Genomic DNA, 27,785 nt, shown 5'->3' on the forward strand with positions numbered 1-27,785 from the left:
CTCCTGTGAGGACCTGTGTTTGACCCTGTGTCTCCTGTGAGGACCTGTGTATGACCCTGTGTCTCCTGTGAGGACCTGTGTTTGACCCTGTGTCTCCTGTGAGGACCTGTGTTTGACCCTGTGTATCCTGTGAGGACCTGTGTTTGACCCTGTGTCTCCTGTGAGGACCTGTGTCTGATCCTGTGTCTCCTGTGAGGACCTGTGTTTGACCCTGTGTATCCTGTGAGGACCTGTGTTTGACCCTGTGTCTCCTGTGAGGACCTGTGTTTGACCCTGTGTATCCTGTGAGGACCTGTGTTTGACCCTGTGTCTCCTGTGAGGACCTGTGTTTGACCCTGTGTCTCCTGTGAGGACCTGTGTATGACCCTGTGTCTCCTATGAGGACCTGCGTATCTCCTGTAGTGACACACGTTGACCAGCAGGCGGCGCCGCTGGTCAACGTGTAAAAAACAACCTTCTCCTTTTCTATTTGACTAGTTATTATATCCACGATGATGTCATTCAGGAATTTCCCAGACAATCTCGACAGGATGTGGGAAAGTAAATTAGTTGGAAGTTGCATCACTTCTGTGAACTGTTCATACACACACACACACACACACACACACACACACACACACACACACACACTCACACACATGGACTTGTGAGGACTCATTCTCAAACAATCTTAATCATATTGACTCTTGAGAAATGGGAATTTTTACTCCAGGAAGTCCATTACATGTAATTTAGGGGACATTGGGTTGCAGTTTGACCCGTGGTTCTTTACATTTTGGCATTTAGGGGTCAGGTGTCCCACGCTACTCCATGCACTACTGTCGGCCCAAACCTCCTGAAAAACATTCTTCAATTTAATTGTAATTCAGGTCCTCAAACTTGTAAAACAGGTCCTTCTCAATGTGTCTCTTAAAATGTGTCTCTTTGTGTCCTCTCTCTTTGAAGTTGCTCTCTTTTCTTTTTTTCTCTAACATCTGTGTGTTTAAAAGATTACGCTTGTTGAGTCTAGAAGTGAAAGCAACTAGGACGGACAGAACAATGGACAAAAAACACTGGACTTCCTGCTCATTTCCCAGATTGGACCTCTGGACTTTCCAGGAGACCTGGACGAAGACGGACTGAAGGGTGTTTATGTTTTATAAAACACTTTAAATCAAATGTTTGGAACAGACAAAATCGTTAATTTAACTAGACATATGACAGAGGTGGGGACCTTTGACCTGTGGTCAGGTTTGACCTTTGACCTGCAAAAGTACGTATATTTATATATATGGTATATTTGACAAAAAATGTTGCATTGCAAACAAAAATCATGTTTTTAAGTAAAAATAAATAAACTGAAAATAAATGAACTAATCCGATTGTTAGCTTAGTAACTAACTGACATGATACAACTAACTAAGCCTTAGTTGTATCATGTTGGTTAGGTGAGGTACAATTTATTAATAATTTGCTTCCCCCACAGCTGTTACTATTGTACTAGTGCTACTTCATATTTCTTTTGTAGTAAAATATTCGACATACTTTCACTACCTGCATTGCATTACTTCCATGTAGTACTATGCTGTTGTACATTTCCGTAGTACAGTTTTGTTAGTACATTATTTCGTCACAGTTTTTTCATCCGTCATCATCATACAGGATGTTCTTTTAGTACGCTGTACATCTACTGTGATACTAATGAACCACTCTAATACCTCTTCTGTAGTACTTTACTGAAGTATCCCCTTTTCTGTGATACTTATTGTCAAGCTTTACTTACTCTGTTGCACTTTACAGCAGTACTTTACTGAAGTACCTCTACTACCTATTCTGTACTACTTTATTGTCGGTTTTTACTGTAGTACTTTGTTGTAGTACTTTAATATAGTCTATATTAAAGTACTACAACAGAATACAAAATAGATAGTAGAGGTACTTCAGTAAAGTACTATATAATACATTTCTGAAGTACCTCTAATACCTCTAATGTAGTACTGTCTTACTACTATAATACTCAGCTGTAGTACTTTCTCTACTACCTGTTCTTTAATGTAGTTTCAGTTCACTCGTCCTCAGTTTTCTTTTAAAAGTATTTGTAAACTCCTGCTTTCCCTTTGTCATTATGGGGTGTAAATTGCAGCATGGTTGCTAAACCTGCATTCCACAAATCAGCTTCATCACCTTCTCCTCAGGTCTGGACGTCTCTGCGAACCCACGTCAGCAGGGCTGAGAGAAAGTTAAGATATTTAGAGAGTGGAAGGAGACGAGTCGCGGCAGGTTTATCTTGAGCTGGTGAGCAAACAGCTCGATCACACAACCTTCTCATGACATCCGCTTTCTAAGCGTCCAGGATGTGCTCCTGTGTCTTCAAGTCCAGGATGTGCTCCTGTGTCTTCAAGTCCAGGATGTGCTCCTGTGTCTTCAAGTCCAGGATGTCCAGGATGACTATATGGACAGACTCATGTCCTCACAGGATGACTATATGGACAGACTCATGTCCTCACAGGGTGACTATATGGACAGACTCATGTCCTCACAGGGTGACTATATGGACAGACTCATGTCCTCACAGGATGACTATATGGACAGACTCATGTCCCCACAACGTGACTATATGGACAGACTCATGTCCCCACAACGTGACTATATGGACAGACTCATGTCCCCACAACGTGACTATATGGACAGACTCATGTCCTCACAGGATGACTATATGGACAGACTCATGTCCTCACAGGATGACTATATGGACAGACTCATGTCCTCACAGGGTGACTATATGGACAGACTCATGTCCTCACAGGATGACTATATGGACAGACTCATGTCCTCACAGGATGACTATATGGACAGACTCATGTCCCCACAACGTGACTATATGGACAGACTCATGTCCCCACAACGTGACTATATGGACAGACTCATGTCCTCACAGGATGACTATATGGACAGACTCATGTCCTCACAGGGTGACTATATGGACAGACTCATGTCCTCACAGGGTGACTATATGGACAGACTCATGTCCTCACAGGGTGACTATATGGACAGACTCATGTCCTCACAGGATGACTATATGGACAGACTCATGTCCTCACAGGATGACTATATGGACAGACTCATGTCCCCACAACGTGACTATATGGACAGACTCATGTCCCCACAACGTGACTATGTAGACCTACTCATAGTCCCCACAAAGACGGGTTAAACATGCCACACAGTGAAGGCCTGGACCTGGTCCTGGTGGTAGTACCAGCGCCGGCGCTCCGCACATCACGCACTGCGCGTAGGGCACCAAGGGGGGGGCCAAGGGGGGGGCATAAAAAAATCTGGCACGTGAAAAATCATCACAGTAGGCTACTAGTATAAATAACAAATAAAATATGTCTAAAGCATGTTAATATGCAAAGGTAATACAAAAGTAATAGGCCTAGACCAAATTAGTGGAGAAAAAGGGGAACCCCCTGTGCTTAAATTGGGCCTGCTATTTCTTTTAGCCAGTCAGGTAACGTTAGCCTATTAGCCAAGTTTGCTTTGCACTTCAGGACGCTTTTTTGCGTTTGTAATATAGTTCTATCGGATAGCAGAATGGTCTCTTTTATAGAGATGCTAAAGTAAATTCTACTGTGCAGTTTGTACTTATGTATGGTTATTTTCACTTTAAACTTTGCACTTTATTATTATTTTTGTACTTTGTACTGAAGAAATGTGCACATTATTACTTACACGGTTATATACTTGAATACTTGCTGCGTTTACAATGTTCAGTTCCAAATCTGTGTTTTTAGTAATTGTGGTATTTGGTATTTATAATTTTATCTTTTATATAATTTATTTCTTTTAATGTTTGTTTATGTAAATTATTTATGTTTAGAAGTTATTTGGGGAATAAAGAGAACCTAACTAAGAAATTCTGAATGGTTGTTATTCCTTTGGTGGTGGTGGTTGGGTGGTTGGTTGGGGGGGGCACCACCAAGCATTTGTGCTTAGGGCACCCAAATGGCTAGCGCCGGCCCTGGGTAGTGCATCATGTCTTCTTTAACACTTCTGTAAACCTCAGTGAGATGAATATTTATAAAGTGTGAATAGAAGCAGTTTAATGAGGGGATCGGGACCCTGCTGATGACGAGCTGCTACACATCTGGACGTCATCCTTCAGACCCCAGGGGTCTGCAGCCAATCAGATTGCAGCATCTTTATCATGTGACTTCTTGTAAACAGGGTTAGTGAGGTTCAGTCTGTATTCTTCCTCCGCTGCTCCTTTAATACTAGAAACAACACGACGAAGGATCTCATTACTGATACTTTAAACTGTACTTCTACTGAAACTAACTTTCTGCACTATAGTATTACTACTTCAACTAAAGTAAAGAATCAAAATACCTCCGCTGACACTGAATTTAAATATGTATGAAAATGGTTCAACTGAACAATTTTGATAAAATAAATTACTGCAGTTATGGTCAAATAGATTTTGTTCTTCTCTGATTGTTCTTAATACATTTTAAAATCTTTATTCAAGTTTATGCTCAGTGATTTACTTCAGTACAAAACATTCTTCTTCAAAGACTCTTCAGTCACATTTACAGTAGACATTAATACTCTTAATACTCTACAAACATTCAACGTCTCTATTCTTCTTTTAAACTGAAGAAATATGAACGTGTTGAAATCAGTAAAAATAAACAGAATAACTCAATAAACTACGGATGTTCAATATGAACGATAATCCGATCATTTAAGAAAATCTATAACCATAAATAAGATTCACATTTTCCAAAATAAACACACATTAAAGTTAAATATCTCTCAATCGATTAAAACATGAATAACTAAGAATAAATATTACTGGTCCTCAGTCCTTTAATGCAAAGAGATTTTAAGTTGGTTCAGAAACAACATCTTCAGAGGAGTTAAAATCACTTCATGAGCTCCTCCATCAGTCTGTGAGCTCCTCCATCAGTCTGTGAGCTCCTCCATCAGTCTGTGAGCTCCTCCATCAGTCTGTGAGCTCCTCCATCAGTCTGTGAGCTCCTCCATCAGTCTGTGAGCTCCTCCATCAGTCTACAAACTCCTCCATCAGTCTACATACTCCTCCATCAGTCTGTGAGCTCCTCCATCAGTCTACAAACTCATCCATCAGTCTGTGAGCTCCTCCATCAGTCTACAAACTCCTCCATCAGTCTACAAACTCCTCCATCAGTCTGTGAACTCCTCCATCAGCAGGTCAGTCTTGCTGTGTCTGCAGCGTGCCGGCTAGGTGGTCCCAGTGGGTGAAGTAAGGGGCGTAGTTGCAGTTGGACTTGAGGTGGTGCAAGTCATGGTGGGGGGCCCCGCCGTACAGTCCCAGCGGCACCAGGCGGTGGGTGGAGCAAGGCAGGTCGTAGCCACAGTGGTCCTCCACCGACAGCCAGATGTTGAGCAGGAAGAAGAGCAGCTCCGTCAGCGGGTGGCAGCCCAACAAAACCGGGGTCACAGCGGCGAAGAAGCCCAGACTGAGCGTCTCCCAAGCCCCGGAGTGCTCAGTGGTGAGGGAGGAGGTGGAGGAGAAGGTGTGGTGCACCTGGAAAAGGAACAACGTCAGGGTGGAGCAACAACAATACATTGACTTAAAGGTTTTTCATTAAATAACTTTGAGAAAAAGGGTTTTGTTTGATTTGTAATGACCTTCATGTTCATGGGAGGTTCTTCCTTCTTTCACCATTAACATTATTAATATTTCTTTCTGCTAAATGATGATCAGATTATAATTAAATGTCTCTTTTACACAGGATTTATTATTACTTCTCAACTTCCAGGTTTTAGCCCTACCTATATAATACTCTCTCTATAATACTGTGATTTTGTCCAAACATCTTCACCTCAACCAACAACTTTGATTTGATTGGTTAAAGGTAACCATTATCTCCTCTACAGGTGAGTCTCGGTTCAGGTACGCACCTTGTGGAAGCTGCGGTAGAGCCACGGGACCCTGTGGTGGAGCAGGTGCCAGGCGAAGCTCTGGAAGTCAAACAGCAGCAGGCAGACCAACACCTGGGCCAGCACGCGGCCAAGGGGCGGGGCCTCCTGGGGCAGGTGCAGCGGCCTCAGGTACCAGTGCATCAGTGTCACTGGGAAGAGGAACACCATGTGGTTGTAGAGCGTGAGAGCCAAGCAGCTCCAAGCTGAGGACCAGCTCACAGAGCTCTGAGACTGCAGCTTGTACCTGCGCACCAGGGCCCACCTGGAGGACAGCAGGTCCAGCAGGAGGAAGGGGGCGCAGCAAGACAGGTAGGCCGAGAGCGAGAAGAGGACAGGGAAGACAGGGGACTGCAGGACGGACGAGTGTCCGACTAGAAAGGTCCACAGAGGCTGAAGCAGCGGCATCCTGTCAGAGAGTCACTAAGAGATTCAGGACTCAAGGAGCCACGACAGCCTTTATATGTGGGCCTCGCCCACATCCACCTCGTCACCGCGCCCTTATAAGGACACTTCCTGCTGTCTAAGGAGAGTTAGAAGGTTTACGAGCTGCAAGTTGAGACAGAAGTGAAGGAACTCATTCAGGTGTGAGTCACCTGCTGGTCTCGTGACCACAAAGTTGTTCAGAAGTTTGCGGCGTTGTACTCTTCTTCTGTGGTGCACTGCTGACCCCTACTGGACTTCACAGGAGATGCATTTAGGAATACAAATTTAAAACCATTCTTATCTCGCTTAAATCTCACTTTAAATAAACAAATGATTCTTTATTATTACTCATTGTGAATCATTGAGCATTGTTTTGTTTCTTAGAATGCTTATAGTGTATCGATAATAATACACTATAATCACTGATACATTATAATAAGAATGTAATATAAGTTATAATACATTATCAATGTTTTATTGTCACATATATACAAGATTAATAAAATGTGACCATAATTCATGAGAGTGTCCCGGTCCTTTTACCTGGGCTACTGAGGTTGGTCTGTATCAACGTAAGTCGCTTTGGATAAAAGCGTCAGCTTAATGACATGTAATGAATGTAATGTAATGAATGTAATGAATGTAATGTAATGAATGTAATGTTCTTCCAGCCTCCTCGTTCATCTCGGCTCGCAGACAAACTCCACCGACGCGTCCTGACTGATGTTGAGCTTAATTTATTTTGTACAAATACTCTTTGGTCATAGTGGAACCACCGCGACAGCCATCAAAATCCTTTCACTCTTCAGGTCCAACAACTGATGTCAATTGTTACCCAATCAATTATAAATGTGCTCAGAGGACCCAAGAACAGCGCCACCTGGTGTACAGAATAGTAAAAACCATTTGATGGGAACGTTTGGCTCCTACATGTATAATACATCATAATGTATAACTGTATAACTGATAGAATGTTGTTATAATGTATTATACACAATAACTGTATTATTATAACTGTTATCACTGCAAATAAAGTGTATTCATATAATGAATATCAAAGCAAGTAGCAAGGTATTTCACATACGAATGTAAAAAAATATAAGATAAGATTTACAAATTAATTAATAAAGCCAAATGATGTCTATAAACTACGGGTCGTCTACAGATCTACAGAGTATTTGTACAAAATGAACTTAAACCGGAAAAGTCTGTTCAAAATAAACTTAAACCGGAAGAGTATGTTCATTTAACCTGAATTTGTTCCTACCATAATATTTACAGAGAAGAAGAAGAAGACCCGGAAGAGAAATCAGAAACACTTCCGCTCCCTTCACGTCTATTTCGGTTTGTTGTTCGCTAAACTAATGCCGGACCTATTTCTCCAAAAGTGTCAATTCTTTAATTCAGTGTTAAACATATTAAAACATCCCAGAACCAACTGGGCTGTTTATACTGCTGGGTGGTTAGCATTAGCCGTTAGCCTCGGTCGATCCAGCCATAGATATATATAAAGTCTTACGCCGCAGTCTAGGACGTCATCACAGGCGGCCATCTTGCTACAGGTTAACGTTAGCTTTGTGGCGGGCTCTGTGCTAGCTGAGCTAAGGTCAGTGATCTGCACCAACTCTAATGCTCTTTTCTCGCTGAGGTCTTGACGGATTTACAAATGGTTTGGTTTCTTACAAACGTACAAAACGCAGCTTTTCCCTTCGATAAACGACTTAATCGTGCAGCTTAGTGGTGAATCACGGCTAGGTTACTACCCCTTTTATTTCATTTTAACGGTAACTTCAACATCAATGTTCTCTTTTCAAAGTTTCACAATCGGGTTGGTTTGTTGAAAACTTGTTGTGATTTGTCTGCCAGGGAACATGCCAGATGTGTGTGCGGCCCTCGGATGCTCCAATCGCAGATGTCGCGACTCGAGGTCACGTGGGATCACCTTTCACCTGTAGGATCAGGTTCTTTATTTTGAACACAGTCCTCAGTTAATTAGTGGAAGTTTGTACAGGAACCATAATGCAATAACAGTATTGCTAGATTGTTGCTGACACAAGGCTTTTTAGAATATGGACACCTTTCATTATTTTTGTGTGGTTGTCTTATTCTTAAAGTACATTTCAATCATAAGGATACAAACCCAGAAAAACAAGAAAAGTGCAATTTCATCAAATAAGCCGATTTACAACTAGATAAGAGCCTTTATGAGTACAGTTTAAGTGCTACAGTTTGTTAGTGTTTTTAGTCCATAAATAGACACAATTACCCTTTAGCTGTGTATCTGTGTCCTTAAATGGAAATACACATTGAACATGTTGACACTTTTTGAAGGTTTCCCAAAAGCGGCGAGCGGAGGAGGAAGTGGGAAGTTTCCCTGAGGAGGGACGGCTTCGCTGCCTCCAGGAGGACGATGCTCTGCAGCCAGCACTTCAGGCCGGAGGACTTCGACAGGACGGGGCAGACCGTCCGCCTCAAAGATGGTGTCGTTCCAACCGTTTTCAACTCTCCAGCTCACCTGCAAAAGGTGTGTGTATCATGTATCAATACAGATCTGTGATTACATGTCACACTTGGGTTTTTGGTTGTTTAATACAGCACATTTTAGACACTCAGAACTTCTTTACTGTTTAGTTTGGAGCAACAAGAAGCACAACCACTTCTAGTGGAGCGGATGACGACCCGCCAACGGACCTGATGCCTGATGTCGTGAGTCTGTTCTATTAAATCCTTTATCTGGGTGGTCTATGATAGAAAGGTCTATGATGGTGTCAGAGCTCAATATTACTTCAGGGTCTCTGTCACTCATTCACTGGAATGAATAAACACGCCTTAACATTGAAACTTCACCCAGAGGCAACCTTTACATTTTTATCCAAAGCCACAAAACACATTTTTGCCTTATAATTTAATGTTATTTTCATTATTTCAACATGATGGATATTTGTAAAGGGAAATCTTGTACCTATTTTATAACAATATTCTATTTTTTAGAACATAACATAATTATTCATAGTATGAATGCAGTGTCATAACTAAATCGATGACGTTTAAAACAAACCAAACTGTTCAAAAATCGGTTGAAAATTGAGCAATTTATTATTTAAAGTACATGTATCACTACCAACACAACGTTATGGTGAGCTGACTGTACCAAGATGGCCGCCATGATCGGACATTTGACTGTTGGCAACGTGGACGAGACGTCTAGCCTTTATATATATAAATAATATATTATATACATCTCTCTGTCTCTATGGAAGCATTTATGGAGGTCTGTGTTTCAGCAGCAGCACAGTCGGCCCTCAGCCGACAGGATGAGCTCCTGTGCAGCGCTGCACACTCAGCTCGCCGCCGTCATGGAGTCACTTGTCCACGCGGCTGTGGCCGAGCTGAAGAAGCTGGTGGAGGACAGTTCCACCTTCCAGCTCCACCTGGAGATCCGGAGCGAAGAGGGCCCCCAGCGGCCCGGCGGCGGGGAGAAGATGGTGAGGAGCTGCATGATGACACTCAGCTTCTGTGGCGCAGTTAGGAAAGTCGTTTTATTATCAGTGGGCTTTGAACACAACAGACAAATAAAATGAAACTTACTAAACACATGTTCGCCAATGTGTCCGTGACTACGTCGGCCCTCCCCATGCGGGACTGGTGTTGACCTCTGCGTGACCTCTGACCCCGTCAGGTGCAGTTTGCCTCCGTCATGGAGACTCTGGGAAACGAGGCTCTGGGGAAGATCATGAACGTGGTGGATGAAGCCAAACTGTCAGTGGAGCCTCCGCCGGGTCGGGGGGGCACGGGGCCCCGGACCAGTGTCCTCAACATCCTCAAGGACCCACACGTGGGTACGTACGAGGCCCCGCCCCCACAAAACCACGCCAGAGTGACCATGTGATACTAACCATTCGATGTGCACGTCCCAGAGGCGGAGCACTCGTACGGAGTCCGACCCGAGACCTCCGAGGCTCACCGGCCCACTCAGGTAAGACCCACCTGTCCCTCAGTGGTGCCTTCACTGACCTGACTGACATCTGTCCATCTGTGTGACTGCAGACCAAACCAGAGAAGCTGTGGATCAACAGAGACCAACACGGCTTCAAAGAGAGTGAGTACCTGATCCATACCTGATCCATACCAGATCCATACCACATCCATACCTGATCCATACCACATCAATACCTGATCCATACCACATCAATACCTGATCCATACCACATCAATACCTGATCCATACCTGATCCATACCACATCAATACCTGATCCATACCACATCAATACCTGATCAATACCTGATCCATACCACATCAATACCTGATCCATACCGGGTCTCTACCTGATCAGCAGTCAGAAATAAAAAGCAAATAAGAGGATGTTTCAGGAGCTTTTTGTTCTAACGCCTGATTGGTCCGTCACAGACGTCCAGAGCTCGGACCGTCCCACGTCCACTCAGGTAAGACTCTGTTGACTCACCTGTCGTTAGGTGGTGCGTTCGCTGACCTGACTGACGTTAGTTTGCTTTGTGTGACCCTGCAGACCAAACCAGCGGCCGAGAAGCCGTTGGCGCCGGTCCAAGAGGAACGCAGCGACATCGACGCGCGTGAGCACCTGATCACATGATCAATACCCCGCCGCCCGGCGTCTGATCAAAAGACGCCGCTCAGTCGTAAACGCGTCCGATTAAGACCTGGTGTTTTCCTTCCAGGAGCTCAAGGTGAGGCCACCGACCAGGTGACCTCTGACCTCCAGCAGCCGGGGTTCATCCTGCAGAGCGTCACGTGGAAATACTTCTCGTGCGCAACGTGCGGGAAATCGTTCACGTCTCGGAGCAACCTGAAGTCTCACCGCCGCGTCCACACCGGCGAGAAGCCGTTCGCCTGCGACGTCTGCGGCCGAGCGTTTGCTCAGCGGCAAAGTCTGCAGAGCCACCGCCGGACGCACACCGGCGAGCGGCCTTACGGGTGCCCGCAGTGCGGGAAGCGCTTCGCCAAGCAGACGCAGCTGAAGACGCACGCCGTGGTGCACACGGGGGAGAAACCGCACGGCTGCCAGGTGTGCGGCCGGCGCTTTAACCTGCTGCAGAACCTGCAGCGCCACGCGCACACGCACACCGGCGAGAAGATCTACGTGTGCAGCGCCTGCGGCAAAGCCTTCACCCGCGCCGTCACCCTGAAGACGCACCAGCTGGTCCACAGCGGCCTGAAGCCCTTCCAGTGCGACCAGTGCCCCAAAGCCTTCCGCCACGCCGTCAACCTCAAGAACCACCAGAGGGTCCACAGCGGCCTGCGGCCCTTCGGCTGCGACCTCTGCGGGAAGACCTTCCGCCAGTCGGTGAACCTGAAGATCCACCAGAGGATCCACACCGGCGAGCGGCCTTTCGGCTGCCGCCAGTGCGGCAAGACGTTCAGCCAGCAGAGCAGCCTGATCACCCACGGGCGCACGCACTCCGCCGAGCGGCCCTTCGCCTGCAGCTTCTGCGACAAGAGGTTCAACAACGCCAACAGCCTGAAGCTGCACCTGCGCGTGCACACCGGGGAGAAGCCCTACACCTGCGACGCGTGCGGCAAGACCTTCAGCCAGGGAAGCCACCTGAGGACGCACAAGAGCCACATGCACGCCGGCGGCAAGCAGTACATCTGTGACAAGTGCGGGAAGAGGTACTCGGACCAGCGCAACCTGAAGCTGCACAAGTGCGGCTACGCGTGAGGAGGCAGGAAGTGGACCTGCTCACCATGTTGAGCTTTCCTTTTTGAACACTTTACGTATGAGCCTCTTGGTGGTGATGTCACCTGACACAAACGTTTTGATTGGTTGGAACCTGCTGAAATGGTTTTTACTTGGTCCGATCGATGGTTTCATCATTTTAAAGATTATATTTTTTATTTGTTGCAAAATAAAAGAATTCAACCTACAGTTGGGCCTTTAAAGTGGTGATATGTGTGTATTACGGTGGAAAATCACAACATTAACTTCTTAACTTTCCTTCTGACAGAACTTCCATCGCAGTGATCAGTCCGTGAGGATCGCTGTCTTGTTGTTCGATCAGTATTAGTGGGTTGTTGTGTTTTGCTGTCTTTTAGCCTTCAGTCCAATCACAAGGGTTAAGAAGTTCATGTCGTTGCGTTTTCTTATGGCCTTGATGTGCTTCAGTAGTCTGAAGCTGCATCGTGTTTAAGCCATTTCAACAAGTGCTTCACATGAAACCATGAACTATCCACAGAATCCTGTCCGAAGACCGCAGGCAATGTTGGTTAATGATAAATAGTAATGTGACTAATGTTTATAATAATAATGGTGTTAGGTGACAGGACCAGGGTCCAGACGGAGCGCAGCCTGATAATAAAGAATTGTAGTAATATAGTCTGGAAGTAACACTTTGAGACCGGAAGTGCCTGATTTATGAATCAAATGTATAAATGCATTCTGTACATTTACAATGAATTCAAGCTTCATCATCGATCCTCTTCGTTGCGTCTGACGTCATCCTGACGTAGCCTTCGTCACTGGACTTCCATATGGCGCCTCTGCGCCGCGGGCTCACCTGAGAGCGCGCGGCCTCCCGTCGCTCCGCCGGCCTGAGGCCTCCGTGTCGCGGCGTGACGCCCCCGAGCACTGCGCTGTCCCTCCGCCAAGGGGGGGCTCACAGCCGGCTTGGATTTTGCGGAGCACCGCTGACAGGAGATCCGCAGAGGTGAGTTAATAAGTCACCGGCAACACCGGAAACTAGAGGGGGCTGGCCTTCAAAATAAAACGTACTTTAACCGGAAACTAGTTAAGATGATAATAAAATGTTTGAAGAAAAAATACGAAGATATTTAGAAACTAGTTAATGATATAAATTAAGTCTTCTTTCAGTGACCTCTCAAAGGGAGACCAAACATTTATTTCTGGAATACTTTTACTTTCACAGACAACAGGTTTGTTGAAGTTAAATGGAAAGAAGCGAGATTGCGTCTTCGCAGCGTCATCATCATCATCATCGCTGCTGTTGCCCCTCCTCCTCCACTGCTGATGTCATAGCCCACGGCCAGCAGGTCACAGGTTCAGGACACGGCGAGTGTTTGGACCTCACCACCTGCTCGCTCTGCCGACCAATGAGATGCTGTTCTGACAGTCAGAGGGCGGGCTCTGGTCCGCGAGAAGGCGTCTCCCAAAAGAAGAGCATGAATCAAAGTGTGGAAGTGAAGCGTCAGTCAGCGAGCTCAAGCACCAACGGATCAGAGGCTAACTGCTGTGGGGGCGGGGCTTCTGACAAGTCCACCTGCTGGGCGCCGCCCACGGAGTCCTGTCAGTATGTAAACCATGTGACCAACTCCTCAGACTCTAACTCAGACACACAGGAGGGGCAGGTGACCTCTGACCTCCAAGTGGTCGGCTCCGACGACGCCTTCACATCGGAGCCCCCAGCGCCATGTGGGCAGAGAGTCGCCCCCCCTCGCTGCAGGAACACGTTCCAGTGCGTCCGCCGTCCGCAGAGCGCCGCCACAGGCTCCGAGCTGCAGTCCAGGAGGCCTCGACTCGCCGAGTCCTTCAGCAGGTACTTCAGACACGTCAGCACCACATGCCTGGGTCATGAGGGTCAACTGTCCCCACCCTGTGTCTCTGTGTCTGTCTCTCTCTGTGTCTCTCTGTGCCTCTGTGTGTGTCTCTCTCTGTGTGTCTGTGTGTGTCTCTGTGTGTGTTTCTGTGTCTCTCTGTGTGTCTGTGTCTCTGTATGTGTCTCTCTGTGTCTGTCTCTCTCTGTGTCTCTGTGTCTGTCTCTCTCTGTGTCTCTGTGTGTGTCTGTGTGTCTCTCTGTGTGTCTGTGTCTCTGTGTGTGTCTCTCTCTGTGTCTCTTTGTGTCTCTGTGTGTGTCTCTGTGTGTGTATGTGTGTCTCTCTGTGCCTCTCTGTCCTCAGCAGGAAGCAGCCGTCCCTCAGTCAGAATGTCCCTGGGTGGAAGCTGTTTGGTAAAGTTCCTCCCAAACAGAGTCCCACCAAACAGGCTCTGGTCATCCAGCAGGTAACAAAATAAAAGTATTTACCAGCTTGTCCAGCAGGTGGAATTCAAGTATTTTCAAAATAAAAGACAAGGAGAATGTGCTTCTCTCGTCATGCCGCTGCAGGAGTTCGAGGCGCGGCAGCTCGCATCATGCAGCCCTTCTACCCATCATGCCGCGGGGCAGCAGAGCAAGAAGAAGGTGGATTTTGAGCCGCTGTCAACCACGGCGCTGATCTTAGAGGACCGACCACCGTGCGACTACTTCCTGTCTCTTTACTTCCTGTCGGCTGCCGCCTTCTTGTGTCCTAACGTTGAGTCTGTGTGTAGGAACCTCCCAGCCAAGTCGGCGGAGGAGACCCAAAGACACAGACAGCAGTACGAGGACATGGTGGCCGAAGCCAGGAGGATGGGTGCGTTTGTTTTACCCGACAGCGCACGCCGGTGGGGCTTAGCATTGCACATGTTTTGACTACTTCCTGTTGGCCTTCCTTCAGAGCTGAAGGAGGCTCAGAGGAGGCAGCAGCAGAAGGAGGAGAGGTTCAGACAGGAGGAGGAGATCTCCAACACCTCGCTGGTCTGGAACCAGCACATCCTGCCGCACTGGGACGCCATGTGGGTGATGATGTCATAGGTGTCTGTTGTGATGTCAGGGATTCTGTGATGATGTCAGCGAGGCTGAGGTGGTCACTGTGTTAGGAGGTCCAGTCGTCGGGCTCGGGACCTGTGGTGGGGGGGTTTACCCCCCAGCGTCAGAGGGTGGGTCTGGAGCCTCGCCGTCGGCAACGAGCTTAACATCACTGCAGGTACCTACGACACGGAGGAGCTTCTATCCTCCTCCTCCTCCTCCTCCTAACCCTCCTTCTCGTCCTCAGAGCTCTACCAGATCTTCCTGTCCAGAGCCAAGGAGAAGTGGAGGGGCGTCCTGGGGACAGACGGTAAGTATAGGACCTGGTGGAGCTGCTTGTCCTGATGGCATCTTCTGACCAACCTGCACGTGGTTCCATGCAGACGCCCCGGAGCTCATCAGGCGGGACATCTCCAGGACGCTGCCCTCGCTCTGCGTCTTCCACAAGGTGAGACACCTTCGTGTGTCCACCTGCGGACAGGAAGTCAACTCACAATTTGTTGTTTTGCAGGGCGGACCGTACCACAATCTGCTGCAAAGCATTCTGGGAGCGTACACTTGTTACCGACCTGACGTGGGATATGTGAGTCTTGCGCACACACACGAGCTGTGTCTCAGGTCGCTTGTAGCCTCCATCCTTCGTAGACCTTCTGACCTTCTGAGGCTGAACCAGAAGGTCTCCGCATGGGACGGTCTGTCCCACGGGGGACTTCCTGCTTGCGTCATCAGCTCTACCGCCACTGCTCCCGTTGCCTAGCAACCTGCTATAAAAGCCTTAAAACCTGAAAAACTTTACTTACTTACTTAAGTACAGATACGGAAGATAAACGTCTTCTTATTTAATTTAGGAAGATACGCTTCATGATATATTTTAGGCTGAGAGAAGAACATTTCCCTGTTATTTTAAATTCAAATTAAATCAGTTAATGTATAATACTTATTAATTTATAACTACTTTGAGCTAAATGTAATCTTGTAATCTGTCACTACCCCCCCCCCCCCCCCCTCAGGTGCAGGGTATGTCGTCCATAGCAGCAATGTTGATCCTAAACATGGACGAGGTTCAGGTCTTCATCAGCTTCTCCAACCTGATCAATAGACGCTGTCAGCTGGCTTTTTACAGAGTGGACCACCAGCAGGTAGCAGACACCTCCCTGTACCTCCTGTACTATCAGACCCTTCACCTGGACCTGGACCACAACAATGACCTGGACCTGGTCTCTCTCTCTCTCTCTTTAGATGCTCAGGTATTTTGGGGCCTTCCAGGTTTTCTTCCGGGAGCTTCTCCCTCGGCTCTTCCTTCACTTCCAGTCTTCAGGTGTGACTCCGGACCTGTACCTCATGGACTGGTGAGTCAGACCTCAGGTACAGTCAGCAGGCAAAGTGGTAGCCTAGCTTAGAACTGTTTCCCCTGCAGGATCCTGACCCTCTACGTGAAGCCCCTCCCCCTGGACGTGGCGAGCAGAGTGTGGGACGTGTTCCTCCGGGATGGGGAGGAGTTCTTGTTCAGGGCGGCTCTGGGCATCCTGAGGCTCCACCAGGACGTCCTGCTGCAGATGGACCTGGTTGGCATCGGTGAGGCAGCACCTGACCCCGAACCCTCAACCTTCCAAAGAACTATGGCCCTTACCTGAACCCGTCCTCCTCCAGCTCAATTCCTGTCCCGCCCGCCTGCCGAGGAGCCACTCTCCTATAGGCTGTTCTCCTGCATCCAGGCCACGCCCCTGCTAAGTGGGAACAGGAAGTGGACTCAGGTGAGTCGCATGACCGGAATGAGGAAGAATCAAATAAAAATAATAAAGCCGTGTTGTGTTTTTCTGTCTCAGGTTTTGTTGTCCTGCAGAGACTCTGAGGACATCAGCTGATCTGCATATGAACCTCTCGTCATTGATCTTTATTTCCTTCTGTAATAAGACATTAGAAGATGAACTGAAGCTGCTACTGTGATAAGCAGAAATATGTTTGACTGGTACTGTATGAATAAATGTGAATGAATATGCAAACAATCATTTTTTATCGTCTTTTATTTTCAAATCTCCTCTCACATTACTTACTGTCTCAAGTATCTATTGATTCATTTACATTATTGTGTGATGTCACAAGCTTTAGTTCTCCAAAGAGGAACAACACTAAAACAAAATAGTTAAGAATGTAAAAACACATTTAATATTCTACATTTAAATATTATCAATTGTCAAACTGTTGATTCTCTCAGTTCTTCTATTTATTCAACATGTTTTATATTTGTTAAATTATGAATAAATGTAATAAATAGGCTTCCGTCCCTTCCGAATGTACCGTGCTGGCCTCCGGCCACTGGGGGCGGTGCTCAGCGGCCCGCTCGACTACTTCCGGGTCAGCGGTCTAAAACCGGATATCCGGTTAACACGCGTGTGGAAACAAACCAAAGCTTCTTCACCAAAACACACCGACACGTTGAGCCACGAACAGCCGGGAGAGGCGATCAAAGTTGGGCCTGAAGCTGCGGAGAGAGACGGAGAGTTCGCGCCGCCATGGCTCCGGTAAGAACCGCTTAAAGCACCCGTTACCGGGAGCAGAGCCCGGTCTCTGCCGTCCCTCACGGACAGAAAGACCGACACCGTGTGGAACAACGAGTCTTCTGGCCAATCCCAACGATATTATTCAGTTAGTTTAATTATGTCTCTGTAGACTGAAGCGGATTCCGTTTCACGGACTAATGAAGGAATAACTTCTAAAGGAAAAAACAGCATCTTAAGTTATTAACATATTATCACATATTAACCTCTGATCACTTGATGCATTTATTATATTTGTTAATTTAAATATCAGACTCAATAAAAAGAAGCTTCCCTCTGTGAAACAAAGTAAACTTTTAAACAGTTTTAAACACTAATCCAGCAGGAAATGAGAGTAATCCGTATTTACCTGGTGAAAGAAGTAAGGGCGGGGCTTACATCCTCTGACCAATCACAGACAGTCTGTTGTCCACAGAGGGTTTTATACAGGAAGATAACTAACCATGACCCTGCCCCCCCAGCCCCGCTCTAAGAAGCGGCGCCCGACGTTCCGCCGCCTGCTGAAGACGAGCGGCGTGAAGCTGGAGAACAAACTGAAGAACCGCCGCAACAAGCAGGACAACGTCGCCAAGAAGCAGCGCAAGGAGCACAAGAAGCTGCGGGCCGCCGTGAAGGATTCAGCCATCAGGAAGCCCCGCCCACTGGAGACGTACCGGAAGAGGCCCGGTGAGGGGGGTGGTTGTCAAGGAGGTATTCTCCCACAATGCACTGCTCAGTGTTCTCACCTGATCCATATGTGTCTCACAGAGGAAGAGGAGGATGAGGAGTTCCTGGAGAGTCTGCCCACTGACATGATGGAGGATGACGACGTGCAGCAGATGACGGCCATGGCTCGCCACGCCTCCTTCGTCACCCGGGACCTGTCGTCATGGTAACGCACACACCCAGAAAACACACGGCAACGCAGTGTCAAACGGAGCGACTGACCATGGTGCGCTTGTTTTGGGGGGGCGGCGCGTCCCAGCGGCCCGGTGCACGGCGGGAAGAAGAGGAGCGGCGAGGTGATGCGAGGGCACGAGAAGGTTCCCAGGAAGCTGAAGAGGACGGAGGAGAAGGAGGTGATCCACCTCCTGCCCATCAAAGACCAGAGGGGGGTGGTCCTTCGCAGCGTGGAGAGAGGTGTGCTGATCTCATATTGATCAGAGAGTGAGAAGATGCTTTGTTAAATGTTAGTTGTCTTTGATGAAATCAAAGTGTTTGTTTGCAGTCGTCCAAAAGCAGCCAGAGGAAGAGGAGGAGGAGGAAGATGGGGCTGAAGAGCAGGAGGTTGAAATGGGTATGAGTGACCTTGACCCTGAGATCTGTTCTACAGTCAAAGACTGTGACGTCACTGATGGCCTCATCGTGATGAACTTCCTCCTCAGAGCCCCTGGAGGAGGAGGCGCTGACCTCAGAGCAGCGAGAGCAGCTCCGGGTTCACAAGATCAACGAGAGGAGGCTGTGCATCGCCCGCCTGGGGTCTGCCGTGGTGTCAGACCCCTACAACAACGTGAGGCCGCCCGCTGACCTGAGACCAGCCCCAAGGGTCAGGCTCCCTGAGTGACCTCTGTGCGTCTGTCCCAGATCAAACGGGTGAAGGAGATGCGCGGCATGCTGATGGAGTCCGACCCCTCGGTGGCCGTGACGGTCAGAAAGCTGGTGATGGTTTCTCTGATGGAGATCTTTAAAGACGTGGCCCCCACCTACAGGATACGACCTCTGACCCCCGAGGAGAAGGCCTCCAAGGTAACCAGCGCCTGTGTGGTTGAGTCGGCTCGTTGCCGTGGTGATTTGTTTATTCGTGACTCGTTGACTCGTCTCGTGGACTCTGCAGGTGAAGAAGGACACTCAGCTGATCAGAGACTTTGAGGAAGGTTTGGTAAGTCAGTACAAGTTCTACCTGGAGGACCTGGAGCAGACCATCAAAGGTACACACACACACACACACACACACACACACACACACACACACACACACACACACACACACAGGCTGGGGATCCAGGTGCTAGTTGGCGTGTTTCTCCTGCAGACTGGAAGCAGCAGAAGAAGAAGCGCAGCCAGGCAGTGGGCTTCCAGTCCTACCTGGGCTTGGCTCAGGTCGCCATCCGTTGCCTCTGTGAGCTGCTGCTCGCCCTCCCCCACTTCAACTTCCACAACAACATCATCGTGGTCCTCGTCCCCCTCATGAACGACGCCGAGCCGCGGGTGAGTGTCCCACGCGCGCGTGGTGCGTTCAGGTGTGACGGGTGTTTGATGCGTTCAGGTCTCCGTGTGTTCCAGGTGTCAGGTATGTGCTGCGATGCCTTCAGGAAGCTCTTCCAGCAGGACAAAGAGGGCGGGGCTTCTTTGGCCACGGTGCGTGTCATCTCCGGCCTCGTCAAGAGCCTCAACTTCAACGTCAGGCCTGAGGTAACGAATCAAACACACCCACCTATGTCATTTATTCAATGCTGAGGTCACACTGGTCTAATCCCCCCCCTCCCCCCAGGTGCTGAAGACTCTGCTCTGTCTGCGGATAAAGGAGGTGCAGATGAAGAAGGACATTGAGGACACGGCACCAAAGAAGAGGTTCATGAACAACAAGGAGAAGAGGAAGAACCTGTCCAGGATGCAGAGGAAGGTGAATGAAGCGCACCTCCCCCCCGCCCCCCCCCCGCCTCCCTGTCAACCGAACCACCGCCTGGTTTTACTCATCAGACCCCTTGAGATCAAAGTGGGGGGGGCTGTCCTCTGGAACTTTGGCTCCGCCCACTCGGCTCGCTGTTGTGGCGCAATGAGGATCTCTGTCATAGTGTGTGTGTGTGTGTGTGTGTGTGTGTGTGTGTGTGTGTGTGTAGTGGAAGAAGGCTGAGGAGAAGCTGGAGAAGGAGCTGCTGGAGGCCGAGGCGTCTGAGAGCAAAGAGAAGAAGATCAAGCTGGTGAGTCCAAAGCAGACACATTGAATAAATAAAGTTTAACGGAGGACAAACTAAACTTTTCATCTTCTTCAGCACACGGAGACCCTCAACATCGTCTTCCTCATTTACTTCAGGATCCTAAAGAAAGCCCAGAAGTCAGTTCTTCTTCCTGCTGTACTGGAGGGGCTGGCTAAGTATGTCAGACACACGCACACACACACACACACACACACTCCCCAGTACTGACAGTGATGTCACTTCCTGTCAGCTTTGCTCACCTCATCAACCTGGAGTTCTTTGACGATCTGCTCAATGTGCTGCAGCACCTCATCCAATCAGGAGTGAGTATTCCGGTTGACCCCGCCCCTAAGTGAGCAGCATCTTATGGGTCGTTGGACTAACTGATCGGCCTCATGTCAACAGGATCTGACCAATCGCGAGAGTCTCCACTGCATCCAGACGGTGTTCACCATCCTGTCAGGACAAGGTCTGTCCGTCTCCTCACCTGTGTCTCTGTCCGTGTCCTCATGTCTCACTCTGTCCTCACCTGTCCCTCCCACCAGGTGACGTCCTGAACATCGACCCGCTCACCTTCTACTCTCAGCTGTACAGGATGCTGCTGAGGCTCCACGCAGGTCAGAGGTCACCTTCACACTTCACGTGTTCATCGTCCTGTCACCCCCCCGCTCATTGCTCTCTGTCCGCCTCAGGGGGGCCCAATGATGACATCATCATCGTGCTGCGCTGCCTGGACGCCATGCTGACCCGCCGCAGGAAGCAGGTGAGCCTGCCGAGGGCGATGGCGTTCGTCAAGCGCCTGAGCGTGCTCAGTCTGCACGTGTTGCCCAACGCCAGCGTGGGCCTCCTCGCCGCCGGCAGAGCCGCCGTCCACGTGAGTGACCTCAGGTGCTCCCTGTAGTAGCCAGCAGTACCTGTGAGGGTCCTGCTTCAGGTACCGTGTGTGTGTGTCTCAGGCCTTCCCCAAGTGTGACTTCCTGTTGGACAACGAGGTTCAGGGCAGCGGCTTCTACCTGCCGGAGCTGGACGAGCCCGAGCACTGCAACGCGCAGAACACGGCGCTGTGGGAGCTGCACGCTCTGCAGGTACCAACGCCGCTTCCAAACCTTCATTTCAAAGTCATGCCTGAGGTCGACATACGCGACGTAGACTCTGCTCATCAGGAACGAGCATCATAGTCCACCAATGACGGCTGGTATCGGTGGTTCATATTTACGTGATGACAAAAGCTCGTCAAACTGATTCGTTCTCTCGTGAAACATCTTTTTTGTTTTAATAACGGTGGAATGATGCCATGAAACTGGAAGCCTGAGCCTCCTGAAAGGATGCAGTCAGCGGACCAATCACAGCCTTTAGTCTGTAAAGCCTCTGAATCAAAGAACACAGTTGGACTAACACTCTGCCCCCCCCCCCCCCCCCCCACAGAGACACTACCACCCGGTGGTGCGGCGCCTGGCGCTCCATCTGAGTCACGGGGCTCCCAGTGACGGCTCGGCCTCGCTCGGCGTGGACCTGAGCCGCAGGTATGTCCTTAAAGGGCCGGTACGCTGCCCTTCCTTTGATATCATGACTGATCTTCACTTCCTGTCCAGGACTCCGGTGGAACTGTTTAACGTCTACAGCGTCAGAGACATGACCTTTAACCCCCCCATTGCTCCACCCGCCAGCAAGAAAAAGGTGCACAAATCAAACAAGCAATTCCTTCAAATGTAGTGATTGGTCATGTGATCACTAATGTCTTTAACCCACTCATTGTGTCCTGAAGGACCGCTTTGGGTTCGGAGCGGAGCTGCTGGACGCCGACCTGCAGAGACGGGCCCAGAGCGTCCTGGCGGTTACCGTGGAGACGGAGCTGGACTTCACAGCTGGTCGCGTGTGATGCTTCTTAATGTTTGTACCTTGTGGATTGTGTTGAGTTTTATTACATGTGAATAAAATGGAAAAGTGACTCATCCAGAGCTTTATTTTTAGTCTCCATTAAAACGTGTCATCAGTTCATGAAGAACTGATGTTCCGTGATGCAGAGTTCAGGTGGTTCTAGGTGTCACATGGTCACATGGGCGGGCTCGCTGGCTCCACTCTGCGATGAGGCGGTTGGCGATGGCGTGTTTCGGAGGGAGCCAGAAGCCGGGGGCGGGGTTTCCTCTGGTGGGCGGAGCCTTCAGGGCGGAGGTGATTTCCTCCGCACTGAACCAGCGAGCGTCCTCTAGCTCCGTGTGGTCTACTGACACCTGGACGAGAAGAAGGTCACATGACTGAATACTACAGGAGGTTCTTCCTGCTGGGTTCAGAGTGGGCGGGGCTCACCTGGGTGTGGGCGGGGCTCACTGAGGCGTGGAAGCCCATCATGAAGGAGCTGTGAGGAAATGGCCAGTGCTGAGAGGAGCTGTAGGAAACCTCGAGGACCTCCAGACCAACCTCCTCCGCCACCTCTCTGCTCAGGGTCTCCTCCAGAGTCTCACCTGGAACAACCAGAGAGACGGACAGGTGATGCTCTGCAGGTATTGTCCATAGTACCGTACACAGGTGTACTGACCCATCTCACAGAAGCCAGCCAGAGCGCTGTACATCCCTGGGGGAAAGGAGGCCTGGCGTCCTAACAAACACCGGCTCCCATCTGACACCAGGACGATCACCACCGGAGACATCTGAACGGGGACCGCAGAAACCAGTCAGACCGCCAGACCACCAGCGGACTGAGGTTCTGGTTCTGGTGTTACCGTAGGATAGTAGACTCGGCCGGAGCTGTTGCAAACCCTCTGACTTCCTGCCGGGTTGCGTTGGGTCGGCTCACCTGTGGCGCTGCAGAAGCTGTTGGTTTGATGCCAGCGCAGCAGAGCCTGACCCTGAAGGACACATCCGGGTCAGAACTTGGCGACCTGTAAAGGATCGTTTCATTGGAAATCTACAGGTGGCTCACTTCAGATGAAGTCCACGTAGTACAGTAGTACACTGTAGTAATTATGATGTATGTGTAGTACACACAGTGGTAGAAGTACCTGTAGTACAGGTGTAGTTACCCACCTTGGCCACGAGAGGCGCCTCTGGTCCCGTCAGCAGAAAGAAGGCCTTCTTCAGACTGATGAAGCGTCCTCCGCACTCTTCTTCTACTGCCGCCTGATGCAGTTCTCCTAGAACCAGAACACCGGTGCCTTCAGGGGCTTCACAGCGCTTCCATGCAACCAGGACTACTTTAGACCAAAGGTTCTCACCGACGTCCAGACAGAACTGGGCCTGGTTCTGTTCGGAGCAGCCCAGCAAAATCGACTCCTTCATCAGGGTTCTGTCAGAACCTAGTCTCTCCAGGATGGACTGCACATCTGGAACACAAGAATCAGGAGTGTCTGAAGCGCTCTCAGCTTCTACAATGTTCTACCTCCAGGGATCTCCATGTAATCATGGTTCTCTACTTTGAAGTTCTCCACTTGTGGATCTTCACTTCACTCCTGTCTACCTGTCAAATCTCCATCTGCAGTTCTTTTCGCAGAGGTTCTCTACCTGTTCTGTACCTGTGGTTCTCCACCCTTGGTTCTGAGGTGCTCCACCCTGGGTTCTGAGGCGGTGTACCTGAGGTGATCAGCGTAGCCGCCCTGAAGGATCCCCGCGGGCCGCGTTGCAGCAGAGGACACAGGCGATGGAACAGGAGCATGTGACCGTTCTCCAGTGCTGCAGCCAACGCTTCATCATCCACCTTTAACCTGTTTGCATACCTGAGAGGACGGATCAATCAATCAATCAATCGATCGATCAACCAACCAGTCAACCAATCAACAAACCTCATCCTGGAGACAAAGGTTGAGGAGCATCTGGCCGATAGATGGGCAATCTTCAGAGGTCTCAACATGGCTGAAGCCTAGTTCATCAAAGTGAGAGGGAAAAGGGGAAGGGGCTGTTAGCTTAGCATAAAGACTAAGAGTCTATCAGAAATGTAATGTCATTTGTATTAATAATTCATAGATGTATGAATAGCAATAGACGATTAGATAAAGATCATAACCCACATTGGTCACATTATTTTACAGTAATAATGCTGTTGAGCTTCACGTGACATGCAGTAGATCTAATGACGGGTTCACCGAAGAAGACCCAGCGGTGCGGGTCTGAGATCCGAACTCTGCTCTGCACACGGTCCTTCTTCTTCTTCTTCTTCTGTTTACTGCGCTTCACGCGTGGCTCTGCCCCCTACAGGAAACCACACGTAAAGAAACAAAACAAAGATGCACACAAACCGCCGAACTACATCTCCCGGCAGGCTGTTCGGATCCACACGTGAGGCGGAGAGCTTCGTTTAGCAGCAGCATGTCGGTGTTTATGGATTTAAACCTAAACTACACTAAAGAGACAAGCAGAATGCGGAGTCTGATCGAGACAGCGGCTCACCGTGAGTCCAAAGCGCACACTACCCGCGGGAGGCCGGTCTGCTCACCCGCTGCTAACTGAGCTAGCATCGGTGCTAACTGAGCTAGCATCGGTGCTCTGTCCGGCTCTCCGGACCCGAGTGTATTCAGCCGTAACACCATTTAAAAATGTCTTTATTGGAAATAGTAATAGTATTAGTATTGGAAGTGTAAAATAGAGGACACGTGGATCACATTAGAGACTAAGTGGACCCGGACCTCACATCAGTAGATTGTGTGCTGATTTGCGTGTTTTCTTCCTGCAGTGGGTTTCTCCACGGTCGCGATCAACCACGTATTCGAACCCACGGCCAAAAAGAAACAGGTGAGTCTCACCTGTTTCTACCTTTCTGTCTTTATCAGATTAGTAAATATTGTCGACTGACCTTTTTTTGTCTCACTAAACCGTTTCCTGAAGGAGATTCCGAGCCCGACGCGGATCAACGAGCTCATGGACGCGCTGCCCGTTGTGCAGGTATGACGAAGATGAAGAGGACTTGTTGTCTTTGTGGTAACACGTGTCTCTGTCGCCCTCAGGGTCGCTCTCGTCCAATCAGAGTGCTCAACAGGTTGACCGTTGTGATGTCCGACTCCAGTCACTTTGTGAGTGCGGCTTTTATTTTGAAACTGTCAGCATGCCCGTTTCATCAAAGATAGTGGGCCTTCAGAATAAAATCCCTCAGGTGTTGGATGGATGTTAAAGGTGTGTGTGTGTGTGTGTGTGTGTGTATATAGAGGCCTAATGCAGCAGAGTATCGGGGGTTTGATCTCCTCGCCGTCCAGCCGACCACAGAGAAACTTTTCCATGTGAGTTATAATACAGCTCAGATAATGAGGTAATACACAACTTCCTTCCTGTTGTTCTGACACTGTGTGTGTGTGTGTGTGTGTGTGTAGGCAGCCTGTATGCTGTATGAAGTCGACATCATCTGTGTCTCCGTCACAGAGAAGCTTCCGTTCTTCTTCAAGAGAGCGCCGGTCAACGGGGTGAGAGCCTTACTGTGTGTGTGTGTGTGTGTGTGTGTCGTGTAGTACACGTGTGTGTGTGTGTCGTGTAGTACACGTGTGTGTGTGTGTGTGTGTGTGTGTGTATTACACGTGTGTGTGTGTGTGTGTGTGTGTGTGTGTGTGTATTACACGTGTGTGTGTGTGTGTGTGTGTGTGTGTGTGTGTATTACACGTGTGTGTGTGTGTGTGTGTGTGTGTATTACACATGTGTGTGTGTGTGTCGTGTAGTACACGTGTGTGTGTGTGTGATGTAGTACGTGTGTGATGTAGTACGTGTGTGTGTGTGTGTGTAATGTAGTACGTGTGTGTGTGTGGTGTAGTACATGTGTGTGTGTGGTGTTGTATATATGTGTGTGTGTGTGTGGTGTAGTACATGTGTGTGTGTGTGTGTGTGTGGTGTAGTACATGTGTGTGTGTGTGTGTGTAATGTAGTACGTGTGTGTGTGTGTGTGTAATGTAGTACGTGTGTGTGTGTGTGTGGTGTAGTACGTGTGTGGTGTAGTACATGTGTGTGTGTGGTGTTGTATATATGTGTGTGTGTGTGTGGTGTAGTACATGTGTGTGTGTGGTGTAGAACGTGTGTGTGTGTGGTGTTGTATATATGTGTGTGTGTGTGTGTGTGTGTGGTGTAGAACATGTGTGTGTGTGTGGTGTTGTGTATATGTGTGTGTGTGTGTGGTGTAGTACATGTGTGTGTGTGTGTGTGTGTGTGTGTGTGTGTGTGGTGTAGTACATGTGTGTGTGTGTGTGTGCGCTCAGGCTGTGGGCAGAGGGGTGGTGTTCGAGGTGTCGTACTCCGCGGCCATCAGAGACTCCACTAGGAGGCGCTACACCATCGCCAACGCCGTGTCCCTGGTGGAGAGCTGCAGAGGGAAGGTCCGTCCTCTTTGTCCCTCACGCTTTGTCAAACATTGAGTGATGTAATGGTGATGTCACAGTGGGCGGAGCCTAATGCCCTCTGCTTCTTTCAGAATGTGATCCTGTCCAGTGCAGCTGAGAAGGTCCGTGATCAGTAGTGAGGTCTGCAGGCCGATCAACGTGGCATCCATACTGAAGTGTGTGTGTGTGTGTGTGTGTGTGTCCCTCAGCCGCTGGAGATCAGAGGACCGTATGACATCACCAACCTGTATCCTTCCCATTGGTCCAACAACATTGTGTGTGTGTGTGTGTCCCAGCTGTTCTCCTGATGTTGCTCCTCAGAGGTCTGTTGTTCGGGTTGTCAGACGCTGACGCTAAAGACGCCGTCTCCTCAACCTGTCGATCAGTTGTACTTCATGCAGGTGAGTACTAGTGTGTATACTACCACTGGTGATCTGGTTTTGATGTACTTCTACATCATTGATGTACTTGTTGGCAGTCTGAAGATGGTTGTCTTCTTTAGAAACCAGGAAGTTGGCCAGTGGGATCATCTACACAATGAAGACCAGCAACGAGTCCTCCAGCCAGCAGGAGGCTCCACCTGCTGACAGTAGGTTCCCCCCCGACATGTGATTGACCCGATCATCGTCCAATGCCTGATCAATAACACTTTTGTCTTTTTACCTGAGCAGGTGAAGCTCCGGCAGCCAAGAGAGCAAAGCCCCACCTGACGCAGTGATTGACAGCTGAGGGAGGGAGGGGCTTCTCAGAGACTGTGTCACAAACCATTGATTGATCAATAAAAAACTGCATTATTTCACGTTGTCCACGCGGTTACTCCAGAGACATCTGGTTGTTATATTATATATATATTGACCTTACATATATTTTTTTATAATAATTTTTTAACTATTATTTAAAAAAAATCTTTTCTGTGACATTTTTTGACCCTACATATTTTGACTTTTTTCACAATATTTCTTTTTCCCATGACTGGAATGATCTTAGATGGAGCAACCTACACGTCACTAATGCCAAATGCCCCAAATTTCTGTACTTTAAACCTTATCTGGGTTCAACCCTCAAGGGACATGGTGGCTCT

At 48.8% G+C, this 27,785-nt stretch overlaps 6 protein-coding genes and 1 long non-coding RNA gene across 19 annotated transcripts; 4 read left to right on the forward strand and 3 right to left on the reverse strand.

Moving 5' to 3' along the window:
• Positions 1–4,483: 4,483 nt before the first annotated feature.
• Positions 4,484–6,387, reverse strand: ch25h (cholesterol 25-hydroxylase). Its single transcript, XM_037463108.2, has 2 exons — positions 5,926–6,387; positions 4,484–5,548 (listed from the first exon to the last, which is right to left on the reverse strand). Exons 1-2 carry the CDS (start codon positions 6,349–6,351, stop codon positions 5,213–5,215), a joined length of 762 nt encoding a protein of 253 aa, XP_037319005.2. The 5' UTR covers positions 6,352–6,387; the 3' UTR covers positions 4,484–5,212.
• A 1,248-nt stretch (positions 6,388–7,635) lies between these two features.
• Positions 7,636–12,557, forward strand: si:ch211-207i20.2 (uncharacterized protein LOC568537 homolog). 4 transcript variants are annotated; one of them, XM_037463097.2, is made up of 11 exons: positions 7,636–7,713; positions 8,236–8,320; positions 8,701–8,893; positions 9,001–9,075; positions 9,654–9,854; positions 10,049–10,208; positions 10,287–10,345; positions 10,417–10,468; positions 10,779–10,813; positions 10,897–10,960; positions 11,066–12,557. In XM_037463097.2, exons 2-11 carry the CDS (start codon positions 8,241–8,243, stop codon positions 12,064–12,066), a joined length of 1,920 nt encoding a protein of 639 aa, XP_037318994.2. In that variant the 5' UTR covers positions 7,636–7,713; positions 8,236–8,240; the 3' UTR covers positions 12,067–12,557. The 4 variants fall into 4 exon arrangements, with proteins under 4 accessions (XP_037318994.2, XP_037318991.2, XP_037318995.2 ...); XM_037463094.2 differs by having other exon boundaries at positions 7,674–8,153; XM_037463098.2 differs by having other exon boundaries at positions 7,674–8,153; positions 9,657–9,854.
• On the reverse strand, positions 9,744–13,024 carry LOC134107894 (uncharacterized). 2 transcript variants are annotated; one of them, XR_009942874.1, is made up of 3 exons: positions 12,902–13,024; positions 9,958–10,090; positions 9,744–9,883 (listed from the first exon to the last, which is right to left on the reverse strand). It is a non-coding gene; the product is annotated as an uncharacterized LOC134107894 (long non-coding RNA). The 2 variants fall into 2 exon arrangements; XR_009942875.1 differs by lacking the exon at positions 12,902–13,024 and adding an exon at positions 10,266–10,356.
• Positions 12,800–16,971, forward strand: LOC119212562 (TBC1 domain family member 12-like). Of its 3 annotated transcripts, XM_037463093.2 has the most exons (14): positions 12,802–13,051; positions 13,271–13,897; positions 14,259–14,361; positions 14,465–14,592; positions 14,668–14,750; positions 14,835–14,952; positions 15,037–15,143; positions 15,213–15,275; positions 15,349–15,413; positions 15,477–15,548; positions 15,976–16,104; positions 16,205–16,314; positions 16,383–16,540; positions 16,616–16,971. In XM_037463093.2, exons 2-14 carry the CDS (start codon positions 13,293–13,295, stop codon positions 16,828–16,830), a joined length of 1,956 nt encoding a protein of 651 aa, XP_037318990.2. In that variant the 5' UTR covers positions 12,802–13,051; positions 13,271–13,292; the 3' UTR covers positions 16,831–16,971. The 3 variants fall into 3 exon arrangements, 2 of the variants coding, with proteins under 2 accessions (XP_037318989.2, XP_037318990.2); XM_037463092.2 differs by having other exon boundaries at positions 12,800–13,051; positions 15,349–15,548; XR_005119815.2 differs by having other exon boundaries at positions 15,349–15,548; positions 16,383–16,719; positions 16,792–16,971.
• Positions 16,972–17,316: 345 nt separating this feature from the next.
• Positions 17,317–22,368, forward strand: noc3l (NOC3-like DNA replication regulator). Its single transcript, XM_037463091.2, has 21 exons — positions 17,317–17,487; positions 17,985–18,189; positions 18,271–18,394; positions 18,488–18,642; positions 18,731–18,799; positions 18,888–19,012; positions 19,087–19,248; positions 19,337–19,430; positions 19,535–19,710; positions 19,786–19,914; positions 19,994–20,125; positions 20,343–20,423; positions 20,496–20,596; positions 20,671–20,743; positions 20,826–20,889; positions 20,966–21,037; positions 21,113–21,294; positions 21,377–21,505; positions 21,846–21,943; positions 22,013–22,097; positions 22,186–22,368. Exons 1-21 carry the CDS (start codon positions 17,479–17,481, stop codon positions 22,297–22,299), a joined length of 2,379 nt encoding a protein of 792 aa, XP_037318988.2. The 5' UTR covers positions 17,317–17,478; the 3' UTR covers positions 22,300–22,368.
• On the reverse strand, positions 22,366–25,402 carry nudt13 (nudix (nucleoside diphosphate linked moiety X)-type motif 13). 5 transcript variants are annotated; one of them, XM_037463100.2, is made up of 10 exons: positions 25,204–25,402; positions 24,497–24,602; positions 24,197–24,273; positions 23,988–24,130; positions 23,633–23,740; positions 23,445–23,551; positions 23,141–23,266; positions 22,957–23,068; positions 22,728–22,882; positions 22,366–22,651 (listed from the first exon to the last, which is right to left on the reverse strand). In XM_037463100.2, the coding sequence occupies exons 3-10, from the start codon at positions 24,262–24,264 to the stop codon at positions 22,448–22,450; spliced, it is 1,023 nt and encodes a 340-aa protein (XP_037318997.2). In that variant the 5' UTR covers positions 24,265–24,273; positions 24,497–24,602; positions 25,204–25,402; the 3' UTR covers positions 22,366–22,447. The 5 variants fall into 5 exon arrangements, with proteins under 5 accessions (XP_037318997.2, XP_037318998.2, XP_037318996.2 ...); XM_037463101.2 differs by having other exon boundaries at positions 23,177–23,266; positions 24,422–24,602; XM_037463099.2 differs by having other exon boundaries at positions 24,422–24,602.
• rpp30 (ribonuclease P/MRP 30 subunit) lies at positions 24,609–27,503 on the forward strand. 3 transcript variants are annotated; one of them, XM_037463104.2, is made up of 12 exons: positions 24,609–24,801; positions 25,084–25,142; positions 25,236–25,292; positions 25,355–25,420; positions 25,553–25,624; positions 25,715–25,804; positions 26,585–26,701; positions 26,797–26,826; positions 26,914–26,951; positions 27,026–27,105; positions 27,207–27,293; positions 27,373–27,503. In XM_037463104.2, exons 1-12 carry the CDS (start codon positions 24,720–24,722, stop codon positions 27,420–27,422), a joined length of 828 nt encoding a protein of 275 aa, XP_037319001.1. In that variant the 5' UTR covers positions 24,609–24,719; the 3' UTR covers positions 27,423–27,503. The 3 variants fall into 3 exon arrangements, with proteins under 3 accessions (XP_037319001.1, XP_037319003.1, XP_037319004.1); XM_037463106.2 differs by having other exon boundaries at positions 27,376–27,503; XM_037463107.2 differs by lacking the exon at positions 27,373–27,503 and having other exon boundaries at positions 27,183–27,293.
• The last annotated feature ends 282 nt before the right edge of the window (positions 27,504–27,785 follow it).

Source organism: Pungitius pungitius, chromosome 21 (genome assembly GCF_949316345.1).
Source record: "Pungitius pungitius chromosome 21, fPunPun2.1, whole genome shotgun sequence".
Taxonomy (NCBI): Eukaryota; Metazoa; Chordata; class Actinopteri; order Perciformes; family Gasterosteidae; genus Pungitius; species Pungitius pungitius.